Genomic DNA, 27,014 nt, shown 5'->3' on the forward strand with positions numbered 1-27,014 from the left:
GATGCCCGCGTGGCTCACCGGATATGACGTGTCCGCCAGGTGTCGCTGACCTGACGGACACATGGATTTTTTATTTGTTTTTTCATTTTTAAATTTTTTTTTAACTTATTTTTAATTTATTTTTAATTTTATTTGTATTTTTTTTATTTGGTCTAATTAAAAAAATTAAAAAATAATAATAATAAATTCACGTGTCCGCCAGGTATCACTGATCTGGCGGGACACCTGGCGGACACGTCACCTCCGGCGAGCCACGCGGACGTCTCCGGCGCCGGAGGATTAAAACAACAAAATTTTTTCACTTATAGGACTAATTTGCGACATGCTCAACTTACAGGACTAAAATGATAAAAGGGTAAGTTACGGGACTAAAAAAACAGTTTACCCTTAGTTTTATTATTTTAACTTAATAGTAGTATTTTATTTAATTACTTATTGAATAATTATATCAATTTTTCAAATTTCATAATGATATTATATTATCATGCCTCTACCTCAAAAGTTTGTAAGATTTTGATTTTGGATTTAGTGATATAAATATGTATTGATGAATATAAAAATTAATTTTAGTGTAATATAAAAAATAAAAAATATGTAATTAATTTGATGTTTTTAGAAAAAAAATATATTGAAATAGTAAAACCGAAAATCAATCCAACAAATAAACACACTTACAATTTTTAACATTATGTTTGACATGTTATTAATGTAATCTTTTCATAAAAAATATATCATATATATATATATATATATAGAGAGAGAGAGAGAGAGAGAGATTTCGAATTTTTTAAAGAAAAAAAATGACCGTAGCTAATTAATCAAAACCCCCCAAAAGTATTTAGATAAACAGAGCAGTCTGCCTGAACAAAAGAAAACATGATGATGGATGTAGCAGCAAAACATTAGCAAATTTACACAACACAATATGTACCTACAGGCTACAAACAAGCACCCACTGCTCCGTAAGCCCGATCGATTTCTTCCTCAGTCATTTCAATTGTCGCATCGCTATCACAGGAAGGAGATTCGGCCCCGTCTCCTCCGGTGTTGCTGCCATTTTTGTTGCCGGATTTTGAGCTCACACGTTTATTTCTGCTGCTGCTTGCAACATCCTCGTCATTCTCCATGTTGAGGAACTCCAGCTCGTACATTTGCTTCGAGAGCATTGCCTCTCTGCATAGCTCGTCCTTGCTGCGCGAACCTGAGCCATCCAGCTCTCCCAGCTTCTCAACCAGCCGAGGAACGCAGCCCCACTGCTCCATTATCTGTTCAATGCCCTGTAGAAAAAACAAAAGGAATTATGCATAGAGTGAATGCACGAACGGGAGCGCGTAATCTGAGGCAGTGACGAAAATTTAAGCGAAAGCACGAAATAATAAAGCTTCATTGAAATGCATAGGTTAAAAACATCATAATGGTCCGAAACAAATAACAATACAAACAATATGATACATCTTAGTTTACATTGTACACTGTTCGATCTGGATTAAAGCAAACATAGTTTTGTTCCCATAATGTTTTAGGATTCCACAGCTGACAAGAGCCCTTTAACTTGTAAGCTTTACGAATTTCATCAACTTAATTAATCATATTTAAATATACATATATATATCATTTGTAGCAGCTACGAGGAGGATATTCAAATCAACAAAGTCTTTGAAAATTTAAGTAATAGAAACTAATAATAGAATTTAAAAAATATTCAAGTGGAGGCGAATTTAGAAGAATACTAGATAAGCCTCATTATTCATTCATTTATCGGGTTCGAACCTGTTGATTATAAAGTAAAACTTGGGGCATTAAGTACCCCCAAAATTCCTATTTCTATTCTGAAATTAGAGTTAAAGACTGCAATAGAAATTTGATCACTAGTAATTGCAGGTTTTGAGAAAAAAATTACTAAGCATCCATCTACAAACAATTTCATATTGGGACATAACAATAGTTTGTCTATACTGAAACAATAAACTGAAAGTAGGCAATTATTTCACAACTAAAGGAGCCATTTTGCTAAAAATTGCGATTGACATTCCCAAGAATTCTACAATAAAACAAACAACACCCAAGCAACAGGATTTTGTAAAGCATATTTACTTTAGCTGAGTTTGCAAGTTTAATAAATATAGGGCAAATAAAGTTAATATACATATATATATATATATATAAGACTGAGGTTGCATACCTGCCCTTGTTTGAAAGCATCAATGGCATCCTGTAAACAGGTCAGGATTCCTTCTGTGGCTACCTTCTTTACCTCAGCAGGCTCCGGCTGTGCATAAGGAAAATATAATCTAGATAAAGGATGGGTATTTAACTTCAGTGCATAGGAATTTAAGTCGGAGTGTTCCATAATACCTTTTCATCTTGCTTTTCAAGCCACGATATGGTTCTTTTAAGATCCTCAGACGCCCACTTCTTCACTGTCGAAGGAGAAAAGCAACCTTTCACCTGATGAGAAAGTGTCACGGTTTAAAATCATGTCAACAGCTAATATAAAGAGCTCGGGAATGTTGTTGTCAAGTTAACCACCTAAGAACTTATCCAAACTGTTTTTGCTCAACACGGATATAAAAACATGCAGGGGGAGAAAAAATTATGTGCACTTGATAGTAAGCAATAACAAACATATATTTTCCACCACAACAAAAATAAGAGAGAACAAAATAGGAGTACCTTGGAAGTACCGGTAGTCTTCTTTGAACATGATCCCTTCTCTTCTTGTTTTGAAGATTTTCTAGATGTGGGCGGTTTTATATCTAGAATGAAAATAGCAAAATTGGTTTAAATACAATATTTCAACCTTTTCCACAACCAAAATGAAACATTAACCAAATGTGCCATACACATAAATAATATTAACCTTGTTTGGCTTGATGCGAAATTGTTTGCCGCCTCCAAGGTTTGCCAGCGTGCATTAGATACATTTCTATGTCAACTAGTTTTCTTTGAGTATAACATTCAGAGATCCAGTCCTACATTCAAATGAAAACAATCATTCCGAATTCCATTAATGGATGGGCTGGGCGATCAACCAAAACACATCAAAGAAGAGAGAAATAAGTATTGTATTTCTTTTTGTCCTGTCTGAGTAATGATGCTACCCAACCCAAGTTCCATGAATTCTTTCTTTTCTTTCTGTGCCTTTCCCTCCTTTTATATATATCTATATATATATATATATATATGTATGTATATATATATTGTTAGGCTAATCACTAATCTATAATGAAATATTCAAAGAAATGGTAACAACAAAAACAAAGACAAGCATAGCTACATTAACTAAGATATGTAACAGTTAGCACGATGTAAACGAAAACATGGAGATTTATTCATATTAGCATAGCATACGTAAATAAAGCAAAGCAAAGCAAATGCATTTCCCCATCATACACGAAATATAGAATGAAATTTATATAAATGTAAAATGCTTTGAACCTTCGATATAACAGTTCCTCCATCAGCTTTAACTTGCCTAAACTTGGGAGTGTTGGCAAATGCACACACAAGAAGGGTGCAATCCGAGTTCCAATCAGGCTGATATTCGGCCCCCATTTCGAGCATCTGCGACCTCAATATACCACGCTCAGGATTCACAAACCCCGACAGCACAAACACCACCCCTTCCTGAACCCAAACATGCCAATCAATTCACCCATCACTAAAACAGCAAAACCAAAAGGCCAAATCCTCATCAGAGAATGCAAATTGAGTTCATCACCATTAGTTTCGAGAAATTCGAGGCAACTGAGCCTGCAGGATAATCAACACTCTCCTCCCCTTTACTTTCCTGATCACATCCATTTTGCTCCTTCCTTGATCCCCCACGGCCTTTCGTTTGCTTCGATTTTTCACTATCATCATCTTCATCGTCCCTGGAACTCATCCATGACGGCAAATTCCTTTTCCTTGACCCAGACATGAGACTGAACCACAACACCCTTTCTCAAGCCCTACAATTTACCAGCTACAAAATGCACATTAAGAGGCAGAACATCAACCGTAGAAATTACAAATTCTGAAACCAAGATGAAATCAAATAGCTAGGAATTGATAAAATTATGCGAATCCAATTGCTGAATCAATCCAGTTGCAGCCAAACAACAGCAAAGCAAAGCAGTTATACATACACAGTATACCTGTATAGAAAGTTTGGTCAGCCATTGACCTTCTAGGGCTCGAAACTTCACCTTCCAGACCCAGCCCGTAGGTGAAGCACAAGCATTTAGACTTGCGCCGGTTTTCGAACCGGCGGTTACGGTTCAAATCCAAACCGGGCGAAGGTTCGGCTTCGGTTTGTAATTTTCCCAAGCCGAACCGTGAACCGCCGATTCAAACCGTTTGGAAGAAGAAGAAAGAGGAGACCTGTGCGGCTGCGGCGGCTGTGGGCTGTGGATGTGTAAAATGATTGGTTAGACATTAGGATTTAGGCCAAATTTTGTGTATTTTAAAATAATAATAATAATATATTTATAATTAAATTTTCAATATATTATTTTTATAAAAATAATAATAATAAAAATAAATAAATATTAATAATATTAAAAAATAATACTAATACTATAATATTTCTTTATATTTTATAAATTTTTATTATATTATTATTTAATTTGAACTACTTACTACATCAATATTTCTATAATTTTTTATTTATTTTTCTTTAAAATTTAATTTAATTTTTTTATTTTAATTATTTTATATTACAACAATATAATTAATTATTATTTATATTATTTTTATATAATAAATATATAACAAACAAATCTAAATAAAATAACAAACAAAATTAATTATTTTTAAATAAAATTCAAATTTAGAAAAATTAGAAAATAAAAAAGAAAAACAATAAAAAATAAATATATATACATATATAAACCGGTCGGTTCAAACCGTAACCAACGACTTATAAATCATAATCGAAATCGTCGAATCGTCATCAAAACTGTCATTCGAAAAATTCGATTTGACATTTTAACAAATCGTAACTGACTGTTTGTAATCGTAATCAGCGGTTTTTACTCAAATGACAAGTAGCTTCAGAATCCAAAATAAATTATGTTTTCTAAAAAATCAATATATATATATATATATTATCTTATTACTCACTTGAATGTTCAATCATATTAATATAATTAATAAAGATTTTGGCATTTTTAAGAGTCTTTTCAACCTCATTTTAAATAAGTTCAATTAGGTAATAGTAATACTCCCTCCGTCCCAGAAATAAGTATCAATTTGCTTTTTTCATGTAATTTTAGAAATATTAATATTATATTGGAATATAGTATGAATAAAGTAAAAATGACCAAAATAACCTTATTAGTATATGTGATATAAAAGTAATGGCATTTGTATAATATATTGTAAGTTGTAAGGATATTTGTAATGTTAGACAGATAATACAGTTACTAAAAGAAGAATGGATACTTTGTTATGGGAGTATATAATATATATACAAATATAATAATTTATAAAATATTTTTAATAATACATGACAACCCTGCAATGTAACGCGCTTCAAGAAGTACTAGTATATGTATATACATGTATATGTGTTGAAATATTTCTATAGGATATATATACCATTATAAAAATTTACTTAAACACAAAATTACAATCTTATAATATCAACAAAATGAACAATCAAATAGAAATTGCTCCCTAGTGATGAAACAAATATTTTTACAAAACTACAGAGAGACAGACCTAGATATTGAGGAAGTTGTCAAAAAATTTCAAAGTTACACCAATAATGTTTGAAATCAAAATGCAATAACGTATCTCACGTTACTTTGCAAAGTTCAAATGATATGTTACAGTGAGATATGACTGTGGACGAATTTTAGTTTTTAATAATTTGTTGCTTGTTTAAGTTATTTTATATATTAAAAAGTTGAATTTTTTTTATTTTAGTTCTTAATAACATATCCCATGAATGACACTACTACCTTTTGATTTTTATGAATCGTTTGCTTTTCTCATTTTGTTTAGATCACTTTGCAAGATTTGGTGTTTATAGAGTTATTTTATATGTGTTGGTTTTATTTTTTTTGTTAATTTAGTTGTTAAATCATTGTGTATTTGTGTATATATGCATGTTGCTGCAATTAAATTATTTTTGTATATAATATGAACAAATAAATAATTTTTTAAATACCGATTGGTTCGGCCCGATTCAATTTTAATTTGGACTATGTTTGGGCCTTAATATTTTAGTTCGAATTAAAATTGGATTATGCAATAATTTGTGCCAAGCCGGCCAGAAATTGTCATTTATAAATAAATATATTAATGTATTGTGTTAATATGTATATACTATATGTTTTTTTGTTAAGATGAAACGTACTTATAATATTTTATTTCTATTTTTTTTAAGTAAATAAATATATTTATAGATCATAAAATTATCTATCTTTTACAAACTAATTTATATAAATTATGTATAAAAATATATACATTTTATTCATTGGATTTTATATTAAAAAAAATTAATCAAATATGCATTATATCGTACCATAATTTATAATTGAATAATATGGTGTCATCAAAATTTCAATGAAATATATAAATTCAAACAAGCATATCATTCTTTTTTAGGTTATATGATTCGGAAAAAAATATATATTTATAAAAATTTGAAAAGAAATTTCTAATCAAATTCAATACTTAGAATATACTCTCCTGTCCCGGCTATCGTGTCATTTTTATTGTAGATACAAAAATTTATGAGAGGTATAATTAGTAAATAATTAAAAATGTATCAGTGAAAATAACTATCGTACGATAAAAATAATTTTAAATTAAGATTGAATAACTAATTAGTTTAATTAAAATTAAATTTAAAAAAATTATAATTTTAAAATGAAATTAAAATGTATAATTTAAAAAAAAAAAAAAAAAGTGAGAAGTATTTAGTTTGTATTTTTATTTTATGTTTAAATAATAATTTAATATGATATTATAGTAAAATAATTAAAAAAGAACCAACTGTAAATTCATTATGCTTTTAATGCTTCGATAAATAGCGTAGAGTTTGGTAGCCAAAATTGCTTAGCCAAGTTCTCAAGATATTTATATAAGATATTTTATTTATTTTATAGACAATATTGCAGTCAATCTATTATTTAAATAAATAAATAAATAAATATCACCAAATAAACATTTATGTTCCTAGGGTAATCTCTTGGGATAAAAATATAGGATTTGTTCTTTTATCATTTCTAATTCAAATTAATATTATTTATCTGGTGTATTTTATCTTATAAAATATCATTTAAATAAAAATTCAAATCAACGCTATATTTTAAATCACGTTCAAACTACAACTAAACAAATCCATAAATTTTCAATTTAGAAGTTATATATAGTAACTATCACGAAGCTCTTTAAAAATAGTTTTCTCCAATAATATACTATGAGTGTATTATTTTAAAATTAAATTTTATTATTTTTAATAGTAATTTAAATATAATATAATATTTTTAAAAAAGAACAATACTTTTTAAATGAAATCACAATAATTATAGGATAATTTTAATTTATATTTAGAAAAATATTCCTATATATTATATGTATCTTAGTTGTCTTATTTAAAAGTCAGACAATTTGTAAAAATTTTATTTTATTTAGACGATTTGTATATCACTATAAATATGTATACATTTTTTATAAATTACATATTTCTATATAGCCTAATGTTATGTTGTTCTATATATAGACATATTTTGTCCGTTTATATTATATTTATTAATTGAATCGATAAGACTATTGAATTGATTCAATCAACATTGTAACCACAGTTCAAATTAATATATAAGTTGTGAAAATAGTAGGAAGCTCCAAAATAAATGCAAGATTACACACAATCTTTTTTTTTTCTTTTTCTTTCTTTTTTTTTTTATAACAAAAAATAAAATAAAATTAGTAGTTTGATATATAGATAGGAATCCTAATGCCAATAGTTTGATTTATTAATTTTTTATTTTTTATGATATATAATGAAGCTAAATTATATTATATTGGGATAGTAGTTTGTAATTAAATTCATGTAACAAGTAGACTATGCAATCATAATTCAAATTAAATTTGATGATTTAGTTGAAGATTTTGATTATTGAATTGTGCCAAATTTCTAGTGTAATAAACAATTTAATATTATTCGTAATGCTGCTCATATTAAAAATTATAACATTAGAAAAATTAATAAATAATTAATAAGTATATTAATAAAAATAATTATATATTAAAATTAAAAACTACATAAATAATTAAATTTAAAATACGATTAAAGTGTATAATCATATTTTCAAAAAAAAAAATTATGTGAAACAGACTGAATGAAAAAGAAAAAAAAAAAAAAAAAAAAAAAGAACACTTTATATACCACAAAGAAAATATAAAAATTATTCATCACTTTCGCACTATTATTGACAAGACATTAAATATATAGATATGTATATATACAATATTAAAAACAATATATATATAATTTATATTAATATAAAATAAATTCAATATATAATAATAATTCACATAACACACGATTATTATTAATATCATCATATAAGATATTATAAAGCACATCTTAAAATATGAATTGTCTAACTTGTTGCCTTGAAACCATATAATGCATGTCTTTTTTTATCTGTTGCACCCTAATCGTCCCTATTAAAATATATTTCATTCCAACCAAAATAATAATTTTATTTTATTATTTTTATTTATTTCAAAATAATAGTTTTTTTACCATAAATAATCATAAACTCATAAAATTATCTTTATTTTTTTTATTATTACGCAACTATTACTATTTTTTTTAATTTAAATTAACACATATTCCTAAAGGCAAAATCAAAGTTTAACTAACACTATATTTAGTGTCAATATAATATTGTTCTTTTACAAGGGAGAGCATAACATTATAATTATATATATATATGTGTGATATTTTATGTAAATTCAAATAACATATAAATCAATAAATAAATGAATTGACTAAAAATTAATTTATATAATATAAATATATTGATATTATAACATTAAATTGTATATATTCAACATATAATACAAATAATATATTAAATTCGTTCGGTAACAAATGACATATTTTTTTCATTTTAATTCATTTTAACATATTTTTTAGTTTTATAAAATTTATCAATTTTAAATGTGTATACTTTAAAAAAATATAAACTTATCAATTTAATTAAATTTATAATATTTTACATGTAGGAGCTACTCAAAACTTATCTATTATTATATTTCTCAATAAAAAATATTTTTTTATCTACATTTAAAACTCTACAATTTTCTATAAAATTAATTATGTTAATCATAAGTAAAATATTAGTATATTATTTATATTATATAATTATTTTTTATAAAATAGTATTCCTATTTTATATAATGAGGTGTATTATTTAAAATATTTACACATATATTTTAAGTTTATTTTAATTATATATTATAATTCTTAATTTCATTTGTCTCATATAATTTTTTTTTAATATAATATACATTTAAATCACATTTCAAATTTTATAATTTTAATTAAATTATTTAATTATTTTAATTTATACTTATTTTTATTATAATAATAATTATTATTAATACACTTGTTATCTTCGTACTAATTATATTTTATTTAAATTTTTATATATCTATAGTAAGGCGGACACGTTATTTGGGACGGATAGAGTATTAATAATAATGGAATGGGCTGACCCAGAAACAAGTGGTAGTGCAGATTCGGACCCGGTCCTAAGCCATTAAACGATAGGCCAATAAATCCTATTCAATTTAGACCCGTTGGGTCAACGTGGACTAAAACCAAAAATATCTTGTTTTCTTTTAAAAATTATTTAAATACAATTATATAAATTTTATTATTTTTATAAGAAATATCTTACTCCCTCCGTCCTACTTATTACGTCTATATTATCGTTTCTGTCCGTCCCACGTCTCATGTCACTTTTTTTTAAAAAAATGATTATCCATTTTAATTTTATTTTAAATTTTTTAATTTAATTTTTTTAATTTTAATTAAACTAATTAGTTAACTTAATCTTAATCTATAATGATTTATATTATAAATTAATTATTTTTACTAATACATTTTTAATTATCTACTAATTATAATTATCCCAATGTAGGACGGAGGTAGTATTACGTTTACAAAACATTTCATAAAATCAATAGTTAAATGTAAAATATAAATACAAATCAAATAGTCTGAAAATAAAATAAAAGTTATATATATAGCTTATAAATGAGTAGTATTCTCTTCATCATTGTCTCATTTTGGATTATTTTATTTAAATAACTTATTAATATTTATAATTCAAATTACCAATTCTTATTTCTATTAATCCAAATATCATTTTTATCATATTAAATTTAGGAGTATTTTAGACTTTTTATTTTTATATGATGCTATTTCTTTTCTTCTTAATTTGCTACAGAAATATTTTAAGACCATACTGACGATAAAGCTAGTATTATTTATATAGGTTTCTTCTAATACAAATAGGATTGGAGATAAGATTAATAAAATTTTGAATTGAATTTTTTTTTTTCTTTTTAATGATATAAGTTGATGTTTGAATTTTTATTTAATATTATAAATAAAAAATAAATATTTGATTTGATAGAGAAAAAAAAGTTTTTTTAAGTTTTTGAAATTATAATTTTGATTTGAGTTTTAGTTTAAATAGTATATTAATATAAAATTTTATAAATATATACTTTTTTAATGCAAAGCTGTACTAATTAAATATTACTGCTTCTTACATTCAAATTTATTTTCATTTTTTTTTTTGTTATTCAAATTTATTCTCGTTTCATATTTTAATAAAAGAATACTATTTTTCTTTACTAAAAAAAAGAAAAAAAAAATTCTTACATAATTTTCTTAAAATTCGTTTCTATCAAATAAACACACAATTAGATAATGGAAAGAGGGCATAAATTTAAATTTTAAAATAAACGAAACACACCACAAAATGAAAGTTTGAAGGCAAACCGACACCCATGCATAAAAAAATCCTTAAATTATGACATAAAGTGGAGGGGGTGTTATATTTAAAAAAATAAAATAAAAATAAAAAATCTTATATTAATAAAAAAGAAATATATATATATATATATATATGACATAAAGTTGCTTGTAACACTGCCCAATAATCGAAGAGATAATTTGTGATTCCCTTTCTCAACTAATGTTATAATCATATCTATAATCTCTGATAATCCAAATATTTTAGGACACTTGATAACGAAATTGTTTGTTCTATGACAGTGATTATCATATATATATATATATACACACTTAATAATTTATTTACTGGATATTTAAATTTAATTTAAATTTAAAAATATGAATAAAAAACACACACACACACATAAAAGCAGTCCAATAATAGTGATATTTAATTACCTTTTGATTATATAAAAGTCGTAATAACCTTAATATTTGTCATTTTCCACGTCAGAATTTTGTTGCAATAATTGTCGTCTATCGATACAAAGTCAACACTCATTTTTTGCCTTATTAATGGTCTTTATTTTTATTTTATTTTTATCTATCTATTTAATTTGCATTTTCTTGTACCTTATTTTTAAAAGTACGATTAGGACATGATTCATTGCATTTTCCATGTTAGTTTTATAGTATACTATTTATAATAAAATAATCTTTCGTAAAAATATTACTATATTCGTCATTCTATTTTATTTTCATTTTTTTATTTATAAAAAAAGATAAGAATAAAATTGGATAAAGACTAAAGGTGCTAGTATATCTTATATATATTTTTTTAAAAATTATTATATTCATATAATTTCAATAATATAAAAAATAATATTTTATATTGAATTATTAATTTTTTATTAAAAATTATTAAAAAAATCCAAGTTAAAGCCAACATTTGGAATTATTTTAGATAGGAGTGGGCCCATTATGTTTGCTTTTTGAATATATATAATTATGTACTTTCTTCTCTCCTGAAAAGTTACTATATTTTATTTTCGTCCGCCCAAAAATAAGGTTATCATTTCCTAATTTAATAATTGTACTATTTACTTCACATAATAAATACTCTTTCAATTTACAATATATTACACAAATGTCATTACTTTTATATTACATCATATTAATAGAGGTATTTTTATCTTTTTTTACTACAATTCAATATAATATTAATATTCAAAAATTTACGTGCAAAAAGCAAATGTCACCCTTCTTGCGGGACGAAGGGAGTATATTGCTTTTTAATATTCTATCATATTATTTTTTACTTTTGCTAGATAGAATTAATTCTGACCATATTATAATTTGGAGGCACGACAATGAATAGATAATTTGCTCATTAAGGCGTGTTTATTTGTAATTATATATTTTTAAATGAAAGTGTTTAGTAAAAAATAATATTTAATACCAAAAAAAAAAAAAGAAATTAAATAACGTATACTAATACTAATAAACAATATCACTCCAACCTTATCTCAACTATTTATGTCATAAAAAAATAATAATAATAAAAAAAAACAAAACAAACTATACATTTAGTTATATATTTAATTAATTTTAGACAATTCCAATACAAATTTGTTAATGATTCAATATAAAATAATAATTAGTTGAAATGAAATTAGTTAAATAAGTTTTATATGTATATAGTCCCATTGCAACTGACATTATTTTTATTTTCGTATATTTCATAATAATTGATATATTTTTATTTTGGTTAAAATTTATTAAAATCAAAATATACTTAATAAATATAAATTAATTTAATTAACTGCATAATATATAACATTATACATTACTCAAAACTCCTTTTATTTCAATCTTTAGCTTAAAAAAAAATATATCTCCATTTAAATTACACATTTTTGTAAATTAATTTATGTTAATTATAAATAAATAAAAGTATTTCTTATTTACTTGTATTATAGAAATTTTAATTTTTTACAAAATGATATTTATATTATATATACTTTTTTATTGCAATATATTTTTAAAATATATAAATATCTATTAATTTTTTAATTATATATATTAAATTTATTTTAAAATTATTAATATTATTTATTATATAAAAAAAATAAAATAATAAAATAATTTATTATTATTAATTAATTAAATATAGTATCATTTCGGACAGAAGGAATATATAATTATAATCATAATTTTATTTTCAAAACTAATAAAATAATAAAAAAAATATTCCTCTTCATCCGGGCAAAAGTTAAAAATGTCCATCCTCATCTGTTTCTTGCCTTTCAAAAGTTGGAAAGCCATGTTCATTATATATTTTTTTATTTATTTTAAAATACCGAAATATTCTAAATTTATTATTATTATATTATTACCCGTTATTAAAATTTTAAAATACTGGAATATTTTAAATTATTATTATTATTATTACTTGTTACTAAAATTTTAAATACTGGAATATTATAAATTTATTATTATTAATATCCGTTGCTAAAATTTTAAAATACTGAAATATTCTTTAAGGGTGTGTTTGTTTGGGGGATTGAATTAGATTTATATTATTCCTTCCATTTTTTCCCCAAAAAATATCAAATCAAACATTTATTTTTCATTTTTCATATTATACTAAAAATCAATTTTACATTCAAAAAACACCTATTTATATCACATCATACAACAATTCAAATTCAAAATTTTTACTATTCAAATCTCAATTCAAAATCCAAACCCCGAAACAAACACACCCAAGTAGATTTGAAAGTCGAATTTGAAGTTGAAAATAACAAAAAATAAAATTAAAATAATATTTTCAATACAAATATATTTTGAAGGTATTTGGAAAAGAATTTTTAGCTTTTATCTGTTTCACCAATCGAAAAAATAATTTATATGTTTAGTAAATTATTTTTTTTAAAGAGTTTTTTGGATTAAAAAAAACTAATATAATATAGTCAGTGTTTTGAAAGAATTGTCATTTTAATTTTATTTATTCCTTATTTATCCTTAAAAATTAATGATTTATTTCGTACATATAAATATATTTTCATTGTAATATTTATTAATTATTTTAATATATTTTATTTAGTAAATTATAATTTATTTTTGTAAGTTAAAAATAATTACTATTATTAATTATTACATATAAATTATTCTATTTGTAAAATATATAAATCTATTAAAATTAAATCAAATACTAGAAAAGAAAAATATTATTAATTTAATTATATATTTTTATTATATAATTTTTTATTAAAAATTAACAAATAATAATTAATATAATAATATATACGAAACACTTATTATTTATATTTTATACAATTTCAATAATAAATTATTATTGTGTTTTTTAATAAAAATAATTTTTACAAATCTAAAAAGTAGAAATTTATTTTATAATATTTTTATAATTTTAAATAATTAATAAAAAAAATTCTCAATCAAAATGAACGAAATTAAATATTTTCAAAAATAACATATAAATGTCCTTAATTGTCGTTTATGTATAACCAATTAATGTCATATAGTTATTTTATCAAATAATTTAATATAACTAACTAATTGAATCAATTAGTTAAACCAACTAATTGAATCAGATAAAACAGTTAAAAAATATCAGCTAATTATCAAATATATTTTTAATATTATATATAAAAAAATCTGATTTAATATTTATTTAAAAATAAAATAATAAATTAAATTCCACCGAAAACCGCCCACCACACCCTCTAAATTCGTTGATTGTTACATTTTGTCAAGCATCATTTATTAAAAATATTTTATTTTATACTATTAAATAAATGTATGTGTTTGAGTATTATTGTCTTTATCTTTATTTTCATATTTTATATCTAAATAATAATTTAATATGATATTAAAAAAAAATTATAATACTCTATTTTTATAATAATAGTGTAACTGCATGATAAAATTTTAAAAAATTGAACGTATATTTTCAATACAAATGAATAGTAAATGCAATAAAATACATAGTAATAATAATACTAATTATTAAATAAAATGTAGCGTGTGTTTTCTTATATTTTTATTTTTCAAATTTTTATTCTTTTATTTTATCTTTAAAAATATTATATTTAATAGTATTTATTTTATATTATAGAACATCACAATAGAACATTATTTTACTTTAGATTTTTTTAAAATAAAAATAAAAATTAAAAAAAAACACACACATTTGTAATATGTATATTTGGCTAGTGATTTTATTTAAATATTTAAATAATAATTTAAAAATAATATTTTAAATAACAAAGATTTTTTTATATAAAAATATAAAAAGTAAATAAATAAATAACAAAAATTAGAAAATATAGTAACAAAAAAATTCACCGTCGCTATTATGATTACGATTATTCTTATCTTTATAGTGGGACCCACTAATTTAGATAGGATTTTGAGGCATCCATTTGACTAAGTACAGTCACGCAATCGCCTGAGTAAAACAATCTTTTATTTAAATTTTTATCTATTATTAATATAATATTAATATTTTTTAAATCTCCTGTTTATTTCAAGAGGGTGTAGCAAATGTTTTATTACATTCACAGCTCAATGCGATATAAATACAATGGAAAACGCAGTAACAAGCGAAAGGCGACAACACTTATCACTGATTATGCCTTAAATACCTAACGAAATCAACACCGTCCATCATTTCATCAACGGCCTGGATGAACCCAGAATGCAAATAGACACAGATACCTTCTAGAAGCACCATTCTCCACGCCTGATTCACTTGTCTCTGTCTCTGGCTCATCTCAGAGCAATTGTAATCACTAAATCAGCCATGGAAGAAAAGAAATCCACCATCGACATATATATACACACTATTATCTCTTCAATCGAGCCCACCTTCTAGAAGCTATTTTCCCCAATTCGGACAGTGCTGCGCTGTGTGGGTCTCTCTCTTTATATACATACATACAGACGTATGTCCTTTCGATTTTATTCTCCTAATAATATACCAAAAGAACAAAAAAAAAAGAAGTGAATTCATCGCTTTCCGCCACACACAAAGTGAGAATTACTCAAACCCAAAATTAGGGTTTCAATCTGTATAAAAAACCCCCAATCTGAATTAATTCCTGCCTTCTGATCCAATTTGATCCCACTATGGTCTTAATTCCAGGCCTTCCCGACGAAATTGGCCTCGAATGCCTCGTACGAGTTCCCCGCCGGAGTTTCCCCGCCGTCGCCGCCGTCTGCCGGAGTTGGAACCGCCAGATTCGGCTTCCTGAGTTCTGGACCCGCCGGAGACTGTCCGGGTCGACCCGGGGAGTGGTCGTTTTGTCGCAGGCCGTTGTTGACCCGACCCGGGAGGTTGGCTCCGAGAAAAGTGTGGCGCCGGTTTACCGGCTGACCGTTTTTGAACCGGGTACGGGTTATTGGGCGCGGCTGCCGGCGGCGCCGGGGTGCGCCGATGGGCTGCCGATGTTCTGCAGGATCGCCGGCGTGGGGCGCAGCCTGGTGGTCATCGGCGGGTGGAATCCGGCGACCGGCGAGGTGTCGAGCGGCGTGCTTGTGTACGACTTCGTCAGCGGCGCGTGGCGGCGCGGCGCCGACATGCCGGGGTGCCGGCGATCGTTCTTCGCCTGCGCGGGGTCCAATTTGGATGATCGGACGGTGTACGTTGCGGGAGGGCACGACGGCGACAAGCAGGCGTTGAAGTCCACGCTGGCGTATGACGTGGCGGGCGACAATTGGTCCGTCCTGCCGGACATGTCGGCCGAGCGCGACGAGGCGGAGGGGGTGTTCCACCGCGGCAAGTTCCACGTCATCGGGGGTTACGCCACGTCCGCGCAAGGCCGGTTCACGACGAGCCGCGAGTCGTTCGACCCGTCCACGTGCCAGTGGGACCCGGTGCAGGACGACTTTTTAGATTCTGCCACGTGTCTGAAGAATGTGTCGGGCGACGGAAGTGGGAGCCTCTTTTGGTGCCGTGGTGCTGATGTGGTTAGCCGAGAGGGAATGACGTGGCGGAGCGTGGGTGAGGTGCCAGGTGAAGTGCGCAAAACGGTGTCGTTTGTGACAGCGTGGCAGGGAAATGTGTTAGTGATAGGGTCAGATAGGTTTGGTGGGGCCCACAAGAGTTATGTGTTGAATTTGAAGAGTTCAAAATGGGAAATGATAAGGTCAAATGAGGAATTCTCAGGTCATGTTCAGTTAGGATGCAGTTTGGATCTGTGACAAATGAGGTTTGAATCTTCACTTGGAGTGTCAATTTTATTTATTTATTTATTTTTCTAAATATATATATATATATATATAAATTAGATGTGATTTATATGGAAAATTAGCATCACAATTAATATTTCTTTTAAGAAAAATTGAAATATTGTATGTTAGAAAGTAAGGAAAAAAAAAACTCAAAAATACTAAAGCATGTGGGTGTGTGTGTGTTTTCAATACTAGTTTACATTTTTTTTTTTTCTAAATGTACTATATTATATATTTACTTAAAATATTTGTATATTAATTTATTATTATTATTATATAAAAAAAGCACAGTTAAAACACTTTTCAATGACTATTAAAATTTTTTGCTATATTTAAGTTTAATATACTCCTGGTATAATTTTAATACTATTTTGTATTTATTTTTTCAATTAATTCGTATTTATTTTTTCAATTAATTCATTAATTATATTTAAGCTGTTAAGTATTTTTGTGTGGTCATTTTTTTTTAATTTTATTATTTGGATTATATATTTTTTTAAAATTTTTTTTTTCTTACAAAATATAATATTAAAATATTATTTAAATATAAAATTTAAACTAGAATGTGTTCTTTTTGCAAATTTTTTTTTATACATTTTTCAAAAAACAAAAATAAACAATTAATATATCACATATATTAATTATTTTTATATTATCTACCCAACTTTCTATACTTCACATTAAAAAAATATGCATTCAAATCATTTTGACAAAATAGTTTTATTTGAAAGAAAAAATAAACAAATTTGTGTTTTGGTTTAAAAAATAGTTTTTGATAATATAAAAATAATGAATGTATATAATATACTAATTACTTTGAAATATGTTAAAAAAATTTTGGAAAAGAAACAAACCCACATTTCCTCTCAAAAAAATATATTACACACTTTTATTTTATACTCTATACACTATATTTTTTATATTCCCTCCATCCTAACTACTTAATTTGTCCGTTCTTTCTATTTTCGTTTGTCTGACGTAATTTGTTTTTCTTTTTTTTTTAAATATAATTATACACTTTAATCACATTTTAAAATATAGATTTATAGTTTTTTATTTTAATTAAACTATTTAGTCATTTTAATTTTAATCAATAATTATTTTTATTTCATCATAATTATTTTCACTAATACACTTCTTAATTATTTATTAATTACATAATGCTTGAGTTAAAGAAGAGTACTTCATATAAAAATATATTTCAAATTTTTTTACAAAATAACACACTATTTTTAATAAAAATATATTATTTTATCTAATAAAATATCTTAGCAAATAATATTCAAATTAAAAGCCAAAGAAAAAGTTTCAATTGTAAACCAAAATAAACATAAATATAAATAGGAAAATTAACAAACATTTTGACATTTTGAATTATTCATTTTAGTTTTTTTTATTATTATTATTTTATTTGAATAGTAATTATATTTAATATTGAAATAGAATAATATATTGTTATAAAAAATTGGAGAAACAAATCAGAAAAAATATTTATCTGTGAGATTTTAATTTAAAAATTTGATTTTGAATAATAAAATTTTGACGTAAAATAATTATTTAATATGATATAAATATATATTAATGTAATATTTTAAAAATAATATTAAATTTTATATTATATAATACTAATAGAGGTATTACTTACACTATATTACACAAATGTTATTACTTTTATATTATATAATTTTTTTCATTATAATTCATTATAATATTAATATTCAAAAATTTAATTGCAAAAATTTAAGGACAACTTTGTTACGGGAAAAAAGAGGAGTGCTTAAAAATGCATAAAACACAGACAAAAATAAAATAAAATAAAGTGTAGGAGTATTAATTTACGGTGACCAGTTTTTATTTTTAAGTTTTTAACTTAAGTTTATTATTCACAAAAAGGCTTCCTTCCATCCAAACGCCGACTTAGGGTTTAATCAAACCTGAAATCCGATCACTCCCATTCCGCCTCCGCCTCCGCCGGGAGTCATCTGCTCACCCACAAAGCAATCGAGTATTTCCCTGACGTTTGGTTTTCCGGTGAGCTTTTTATTACTAGACTACTCTTTATTGCCTTCGGAAGCTCTATCCTTAATTCTCGATTCCGTTTCAAAACCCTAGCGGAATGGCGAACGACAATGGGTCAATTAAACTGGTGGAGATCGCGAACAAAGGAAGGGCAATGGTTTCTTCCCGTCCGTTGAAGGGCGGAGAAATCGTCCTCAGAGACTCGCCTATCGTCCTTTATTCCGCCGTCCCTCACGGCGGCGCCAATTACTGCGGCCACTGCTGCAGGACGATTCTTCCCCACTCACCGACGCTGGTTTCGTGCCCTAATTGCTCCACCGCTTCGATTTTCTGCTCGCCGGACTGCCGATCGGCCGCTCTGTCGACGTCTCACACTCAATTCGTCTGCCAGGCTCTATCTCGCCTCCGCTCCGGCGATTCTCCGGCGATCGACCACGACCGCCTATTGCAAGCTCGATTTCTGGTCTCCGCCTACAATCTCGCAACAGTTGCGCCGCCTGATTTCCGGACTCTCCTTTCGCTTCAAGGTGAAGCTTTCATCGACGATGCATCCGTTTTCCTACATTCGTTAATTTCGTCGATTTTGCCTGCCGCATCAAATTTGGGGCAATTCGGGTTTTCAGTAGAGCTGACATCTGCATTGTTGGCTAAGGACAAGGTTAATGCATTCGGGCTAATGGAGCCCTTCGAGCAGGGGAAGGAAAGGTCTGTTAGGGCATACGGCATATATCCGAGAGCGTCGTTTTTCAACCACGACTGCCTCCCGAATGCCTGCCGGTTCGATTATGTGGATTCGAAGTCCGAATTCCGGAATACTGATATGGTTGTAAGGGTCATCCACGACCTCCCCGCCGGGAGGGAGATTTGCCTGAGTTATTTTCCGGTCAATCTTAAGTATGCCGAGAGGCAAAAGAGGTTGAAGGAGGATTACGACTTTACGTGTAATTGTGACCGGTGCAAAGTCGAGGCGAATTGGTCGGACAATGATGATGATGGGGAGGGAGGAGTTTCCGAGGTGGATGAAGATATGGATGAGGATGTTGCTGATGATTTAGAGGCTGAAGATTGTGACAATGTTGGTAATGGAAACGATGATTTTCCACATGCTTATTTCTTTGTAAGGTATATGTGCGGTAGAGACGATTGTGGGGGCACGTTGGCTCCCCTGCCCGCAGCTGATTCTCGAGGATCTACCGTTATGGAGTGTAATGTTTGCGGCAACTTGAGCGAGTGCGATGGAATGGATGGAAATTAGCAATTTTGGCTCAGCGATCTTTAAGGTGAGCATCTTCACTTTTAATATTGTAGTAGTTGGGTTTCGAGGTTTGGCAATCTTCTTGACTACGTCATTATTTACGTCTTTTGTTTACTATGCTTGATAGGATAAGAGAATATTTCATTCGGCCTAATTGAAAGTCCTCATTTTATCATTTTCGTTTGCCTCACCTCAAAATACCAATTTCTAATAGTATCTCAGTGTTGTCCATACTACATATCTAGATGGAGAGGAAAGTGGTGCCGATCTCAGTAGGATTGAGAGTAGATTAAACTATTGAGTTAGCATCTTCGGTTTCACTGATTGTTTTTGAAGCTTATACTAAAGCACGAGTAAATTTTAGCAATTCCCTTGCGACATCATACTGCTAGGTTTTGCTATTGACATACATGTATTGATATATTGTCTTTATTGTTTCAGATACACAAATTTTGATCACATCTCGGCATTACAACACTATCGTTCGGATGCTTTCTGCGAAAAATAGCACATCAGATGTACAATAACTCAATTAGGTTGCTTTGAGTAAGTATTCATATTTGCATCATGCTGTATAATCATTTATGGAGATCTAACATGTATAATTTTCATCAAGACATCTGAGTAACTACTTGCTTTCCAAGCTTTTCTTTAGCGCATATTAAAATCGAGTAACTTATGTTGATGCACCTTTAACTCATTGATCTAATATCCCACGCTAGTACACAAAATATTGCACATAAAGCACTATTCCATAGAGACAATAAAAAGATATAAGCAGTTTTAGTCCCAAGCCAGATAATATTTGACACTACGCAGAACAAGCAAAAGAATAGATAACACAAGGGTAAATGCCATTTGCAAATTCTCCAAACAAGGATAGAATTGGAAAATGCTCACCATTTATGAAAGCAACACAAACCCAGTTTCACAAAACAAGCGAAAGCTGCACAACAATACTTGTTATTCCCACATATCACCAGGAGCTCGTCCAGTCACAATCATCTCGTACGCTCAAGGAAAAATCTAATGCAAGATAAATAACCTGCAACAGGCAATATACACCATTTATACCTACACCCAGAAATGAAAACGAGTCTAGGCTGTACTCTAGTATTTGTACACTTACATCATAAAAGAACTAGGGATGCCATTCGCCATTCTGCTGCGTTTAATAAGCCCCGAAATCAGGTGTTTTTTAAGATATATCTGATAAGTACCACGAGAACATAAAGGATTAGGAATACATCATCATGTAACATAACTGTAATTGCTGGAAGGCCGAGCAAGTGTAATAGAAGATTCATTACCTAAATTATCTCAAACTATGCAGTAGCCCAAAGTGGTCCAGGTCAAGACCTGGAGAAACACAAAGGGCTTTGTAGTAAGGCTTTACCAAAACCACACCCAAGAAACTCTCTGCTAAAGCCAATCGATGGAAGAGATACATTTTTTTGGTCTTTTTATTCCAAAGGATTTCACAACTTCCATAACTTCACTGATCAAACTTCATCTCTGTGTATCTGTAAGCAAATCCAGATAAGTTATAAGCACGGAGCAATGTAAGTGCGACAGTACATGTTAAATAAACACCACTTGCCTTCGCGGATTCTTTTGCCTCTGCCCAAAATCATCGCTTGCAATCTCTGTGCAGGGAAAAAAGAAATGCATATCAATTCATTTGAACTTTTAATTCCTTGGGAAAATATCTTCTACAACAAAATCGTAAGGTTCTTGTGCAACAATTTATGTAAAACAAAGGTGCATTTTATAAACCTGGACTCTTTGGCTTCCAATCATTATTGCCTTTTGCTGTAGTAGTTTCTTTACTGCAATGCAAGTTCCGCCGGTGATTAGGAAAAACAATATGTAAACAAAAAAGAGAGATATCGCATAGTGGAGGGAAGTTAATAAAAGTAAGGAGCTAGTATAAGAGAATATGTCATTAGACAAAGGAAGCATCTACCTTGAAGTAGTTGTTGAAGGTGCCTGTCCAGATGGCCGAGGATTATATGAACCATCAACGGTGATATATGGAGGACAATATGCTGCACCTAATGCTCCAGCAGCAGCACCGGCTAAGACTGGTAACCTGTATTATAGACATTAAAAAAGAACAATATTCTAAGATTACAGAAAGAACGGGTAAAAGCACTACAAGATGGATGAAAGTCATGTTGTGATCGTGTTTGAACAGCAAAGTTTCACACAAGTTATGGTAGAGCAGTGGTTAATATTGGATGGTGCTAAAGTTTCTACCAAGTCATTTCAGGACTCCCATGACCGAGTTGTGGTTGACCAACATATCCCGGGAAAGCCATGCCAACGGCAGGAACGCCAATTCCTCCAGGATGCTGGCCCCCAAATTGCATGACTGAAAATTTCCACCAAATAACTCATCATAAAAGAAAAACAAAATGAACCAAAATATAACCCCTATAATTAAATTTCTCAAAAAAATACATGCCAAAAAATAAATGGAAACATCAGCAATTTATGCCAATTTTTTTTTTTTTTTAATGATATAGAAAGCTCTAAAATTATACATGATAAACATACCACAAAAATTCACATTTTTAAAGAAGCATAACTGTTAGCATCTTACCTGGCAAGAAAGCAGGGAAGTTTTGGTCGGAACCAGCCATACTACCAGTAGCCCCAATAACCTGAGCTCCACTATACATGAAGGAGCCCTTCCCGCTGCTTTGCACAACCCCTTTTCCTTTGGAAACTCCTGCAGACTTCGCCTGATTTGAATCTGAAGCAGATTGCATCTCTCCAGATTCAAATGCATTAACTGAGCCAGCAGCCGATGGTGGGGAAGAAGTTCGATGCCCACCAGGCAAATGCTGTGTAAATTGCTGAATGGAACCTTGAGCTGTAGATTGACTACGACTTTGACCAGTGTTCCTTTGGAAGTTCTGAGGCTGGCCGGATGAAGGGGCCTTGTTCACTTGGTTACTAGATGGATCCGGTTGATAGGATATATGTGCTGTGACATTTGTTCCTCTTCCTTGACCCCTCAACTGAGGTTGAGTAGGGTTCATATTTGCCGAACCAGTCACTGACATTTGCACAGTGGTCTGCGGCTTCCCAGTCATTGCTGATGCAGAACCATCAATGTACAGTTTATTAAAACCAATGGAATCCACTCTGCTCTTTCCCCTCATCGGCCTGGCCATGTTAGAACCCTCATCCAGTATTGATTGCTGACCATTTTGATTGATTGTACCAGTCTGGACATCCCTCTTAAGTGGCCCAATGTTATCTTTTGAGGAAGAACCAGTTGGATAAAATGGAGGAGAAGCAATGTTGAGATTGGAGGCTACTTGTTTCCTGGGCTGAACCACCTCAGTTTCTGAATTCGATACAGCTTGGGTGGTCTTCTCAGAACGAACATTTGAATGCTTCTCCACATATTTTCCAGATCTACAAATGAGAAATAGCATGAGCATGAGCCTGACTAAGGCAACAAAAGAAACAAATACTAGGAGATCTTTACTCACTGATACTTTTGTGCAACAGGTGCTTCATTACTGTTCTTGTAAGATGGCTGATATCTTCGAGGCCCCCGCCCCCTGACACTCTTAGGAACAATCTTTGGATTGTTGTTAGGCTGGGTGATATTATAATCATTATATTCTCTGGGTCTGTTTCCTTGTGCATAGCCACGGCCTGAGCCTCTGTTTCTACCTCGACCTCTGTAATGGCCCTTAGAACCCCTTCGTGCCTGAAAAACAGCTCTTATAAGGAGACGAATTAAAAAGACACAAAGACGCATTGCCAGAAGTTGTAAATACTCACCTCCTCATGATACCTTTCCTGCATAGTCAGCTCCTCAAACTTATCATGTCCCCATTTCTTCTCATCTTTGGATTCCCATAACCTTCTTCCTCCAAGCGTTCGCCTGTGAAAGAACAAAATTTAGTTTTATTATTTTCTGGAGAAATCTCAAATAAATTAGCAGTGGGGATGCTTGTCGATGCAAGTTAAAAAACTACATATAATACATAATCATGTCGTTGCATTTCAAAATCATATTAACATACATCCTGAACATGAACATAGTATGAACTTGAGATTACTCAATAGAATTTAAGAACTCAACTAGTCACATAAATAAAATAGATACATGTACAGAAAAAACTTAGAGTCAGTCACAAATAAACTAGTCGTAATTTCCAAATTAGCCATCTTTTTCCATTCAAATCAACAGGATATATTCAGCCTACAATAAGGAATTGATTTGACCTCATAATCAAACCCAAGGTTCCTCATAACCAAACCCAAGGTTCTTTTGCAGTCCATTATAAATTAAACACAACAATTTATTCCTGCCTGCTTCTCGAAAGGCTGAGTTTCCACTTAAATCTTCTGACTTAGACATAATATTATTCAACATCCCAGCCTAGCATGTGAATGTGCTTCTTACATCAACTTACCTCTCAAAGCTCTACAAATCCTGTTTCTGGGTACGTTCCAATAGAACAGTGTTATATAGTTTGTTTCCTAAGAAATCAAAAGAAGAAGGTTTCAAACCAATACTAAGGAAAAACAACTCTAAATTAGAAGGCCAGATGCAGCCAAATGGATTAAGGCAGCAAATTGTGGATCCAAAGTGGGTTTTGATAATCCTGTTGAAAATCTGTTTCTTGTCTATCAACCATGGATTAAAAATCCTCTCAAGTACTGCAAACTAAAACATAACACAGAGCAAGTAAACTCCAGTCAAGCGTGCAATTGTTTGTGGTCTCAAATCATTCTTGTTCTATTTACCATCCTAAAAAAAGCATCCTATCGAAGACTTACTTTCATTTAAAATATCACAAAAAAAAAAAAAAAATCAATTTTCCAATAAATTACATTAAACATCTATTTCCATTGCCACCTTAAAAATCTATTTCAATTCAAAATTTTACTATTCCCACCGCCCCAAAACTATATCACTAATACTCCCACATAATCTACACTAAAAGAAAACTTTATGTTTCAAGAAAACACATTAGGCTTTCCAACTATGCTATACAGCAAATGTAGAACTAATGGAACATCCAATACCTATTCCGGCCCCGGACATTGTCGCGGAACCTGTCATCGTGCATGTAAAATGCTCCAGCAGTAGGCACGGCATAGGGCTCTATCTCCTTCCTGTCTCCCTCGTGCTCACCATCTACCACTAAACTATCCTCAATTTCAATCTCCTCTGCATCATTGCTCACTTCCTTCTCCGTTAACTCATTTGAGACTGCTCCGGAAGCTTCTCCACCATCCAATCTTTCCACAGCCACAACCTCCACACCACCGCCGCCGCTTTCTTCCTCATCCAAATACTCTTCCTCATCCGAATCATAATCTCTCTCCCTCTCTCCTTCTCCTTCCCTCACTTCATCCTCATACTCCGCCGCAGCGCCTTCAGATTCCCCGTCGGAATCATCGACTCTTCGCGGTGGTTTCGCCCGGCGGCCACCGTCTTCTTCCTCATCGTCGCTCGCTTCTCTCCTCCGCAACTTCAACGACAGCTTCCCCTCCTCCGGATCGCTCTCGTACTCAATCTCCTCATCAGCCATTAACACCAAGCTGCTCCCGCAATCGGAAATTTCCCAAAACCCTAGATTCACATAAAAACCAACAACTATGGCACACTATCTATCCTGATGTCGGTGTTCCTCAGTGAGATCGAAGGTCACCTATCAATCAGATGTGTGTGCGGAGAGAGCAACAGCAATTACCAAAATCACCATTGGAGATAAAGTAGTACCATTGACGCTCTCTGTACTTCTTCTACGCCCATACGGAAACACTCCCAAATACGGTGACCTAATCAACGATAGAAAGAAGTATCCATTTCGTCACCCGGATCCTCCTGGAATTTTCCTGGATCCGGGTCTGGATTAAACCCGGTCCAGCCCGGCTGGTTATATTCGATCCAATTTGGGTTATGGCGGTTAATTTGAATTGGAAATTCAAGGCCTTTTTTTATATAGTATTTATTTTTTTTCGTTACAAACCAATTTTTATATTCTTTTTAAAAAAATACTAGTACATTTTTTAATTTTTTTTAATAGAAACTATGCAAACACAAAATAAAAAATCAAAGAATTGGTAAAATATAATTTTTAAAAATGGTAAAATAAGAATAACATAACATTTTTAAATAAAATAAAATAAAATTTAAAAGGTATTTGGAGTTTATTATTTTAAAATTTTTTTTAAAACGATTTTTAACATATGAACTACTTCCCTATTATAAGAAGAGCGTCTTATGAGAGGAGTACATGAGTTTTTTTTGTTGTATTAATCTTTAAATATTAATTATTATACCAATACACTATACAAATTAAGAAGAAAAAGACAAAAATATATTTATTAGTATTTTATAATACAAATATAATGATATTTGTGAAGTAAATTATACAAATATAAAAATATTTTTAATGTTAAGTAAATAATGCAAAACACAAATAGTACTGGTTTTATGGGAGGGGTAGTATTTTATTATCTTACAAAAAT

At 29.6% G+C, this 27,014-nt stretch overlaps 4 protein-coding genes across 5 annotated transcripts; 2 read left to right on the forward strand and 2 right to left on the reverse strand.

The window, feature by feature from the left end:
* Positions 1–773: 773 nt before the first annotated feature.
* On the reverse strand, positions 774–4,291 carry LOC127253955 (DNA-repair protein XRCC1). 2 transcript variants are annotated; one of them, XM_051278772.1, is made up of 8 exons: positions 4,140–4,291; positions 3,722–3,953; positions 3,439–3,627; positions 2,861–2,972; positions 2,674–2,756; positions 2,356–2,448; positions 2,183–2,269; positions 774–1,277 (listed from the first exon to the last, which is right to left on the reverse strand). In XM_051278772.1, the coding sequence occupies exons 2-8, from the start codon at positions 3,920–3,922 to the stop codon at positions 939–941; spliced, it is 1,104 nt and encodes a 367-aa protein (XP_051134729.1). In that variant the 5' UTR covers positions 3,923–3,953; positions 4,140–4,291; the 3' UTR covers positions 774–938. The 2 variants fall into 2 exon arrangements, with proteins under 2 accessions (XP_051134729.1, XP_051134728.1); XM_051278771.1 differs by having other exon boundaries at positions 3,722–3,967; positions 4,140–4,289.
* An 11,665-nt stretch (positions 4,292–15,956) lies between these two features.
* Positions 15,957–19,253, forward strand: LOC127254117 (F-box/kelch-repeat protein At1g80440). Its single transcript, XM_051279018.1, has 2 exons — positions 15,957–17,208; positions 19,124–19,253. The coding sequence occupies exon 1, from the start codon at positions 16,127–16,129 to the stop codon at positions 17,198–17,200; it is 1,074 nt and encodes a 357-aa protein (XP_051134975.1). The 5' UTR covers positions 15,957–16,126; the 3' UTR covers positions 17,201–17,208; positions 19,124–19,253.
* On the forward strand, positions 19,126–20,997 carry LOC127254116 (histone-lysine N-methyltransferase ASHR2). The gene is made up of 3 exons (XM_051279017.1): positions 19,126–19,261; positions 19,343–20,529; positions 20,946–20,997. Exon 2 carries the CDS (start codon positions 19,347–19,349, stop codon positions 20,502–20,504), a length of 1,158 nt encoding a protein of 385 aa, XP_051134974.1. The 5' UTR covers positions 19,126–19,261; positions 19,343–19,346; the 3' UTR covers positions 20,505–20,529; positions 20,946–20,997.
* A 277-nt stretch (positions 20,998–21,274) lies between these two features.
* LOC127254115 (protein MLN51 homolog) lies at positions 21,275–26,318 on the reverse strand. The gene is made up of 11 exons (XM_051279016.1): positions 25,563–26,318; positions 24,309–24,411; positions 24,011–24,234; positions 23,110–23,933; positions 22,764–22,878; positions 22,471–22,596; positions 22,281–22,333; positions 22,105–22,150; positions 21,815–22,027; positions 21,634–21,713; positions 21,275–21,549 (listed from the first exon to the last, which is right to left on the reverse strand). The coding sequence occupies exons 1-9, from the start codon at positions 26,069–26,071 to the stop codon at positions 22,000–22,002; spliced, it is 2,028 nt and encodes a 675-aa protein (XP_051134973.1). The 5' UTR covers positions 26,072–26,318; the 3' UTR covers positions 21,275–21,549; positions 21,634–21,713; positions 21,815–21,999.
* Between the last annotated feature and the right edge of the window lie 696 nt (positions 26,319–27,014).

Source organism: Andrographis paniculata, unplaced genomic scaffold, assembly GCF_009805555.1.
Source record: "Andrographis paniculata isolate CXL003 unplaced genomic scaffold, ASM980555v1 Contig52END, whole genome shotgun sequence".
NCBI lineage: Eukaryota > Viridiplantae > Streptophyta > Magnoliopsida > Lamiales > Acanthaceae > Andrographis > Andrographis paniculata.

Bases quoted from the DNA above. Each gene is read 5' to 3' on its own strand.
- LOC127254115 (XM_051279016.1), bottom strand. From the start codon at position 26,071: ATGGCTGATGAGGAGATTGAGTACGAGAGCGATCCGGAGGAGGGGAAG. The intron at 22,597-22,763 runs GTAGAAACTTTA...TCTATAATACAG, and splicing joins GGGAGTCCTGAAATGACTTG to GTTACCAGTCTTAGCCGGTG. The intron at 22,151-22,280 runs GTTTATAAAATG...TTCCCTGCACAG, and splicing joins TTGGAAGCCAAAGAGTCCAG to AGATTGCAAGCGATGATTTT.
- LOC127254116 (XM_051279017.1), top strand. From the start codon at position 19,347: ATGGCGAACGACAATGGGTCAATTAAACTGGTGGAGATCGCGAACAAA.
- LOC127254117 (XM_051279018.1), top strand. From the start codon at position 16,127: ATGGTCTTAATTCCAGGCCTTCCCGACGAAATTGGCCTCGAATGCCTC.
- LOC127253955 (XM_051278772.1), bottom strand. From the start codon at position 3,922: ATGTCTGGGTCAAGGAAAAGGAATTTGCCGTCATGGATGAGTTCCAGG. The intron at 2,973-3,438 runs GTTCAAAGCATT...ATTTGAATGTAG, and splicing joins GAGGAACTGTTATATCGAAG to GACTGGATCTCTGAATGTTA. The intron at 2,270-2,355 runs GTATTATGGAAC...CCTTATGCACAG, and splicing joins TTGAAAAGCAAGATGAAAAG to CCGGAGCCTGCTGAGGTAAA.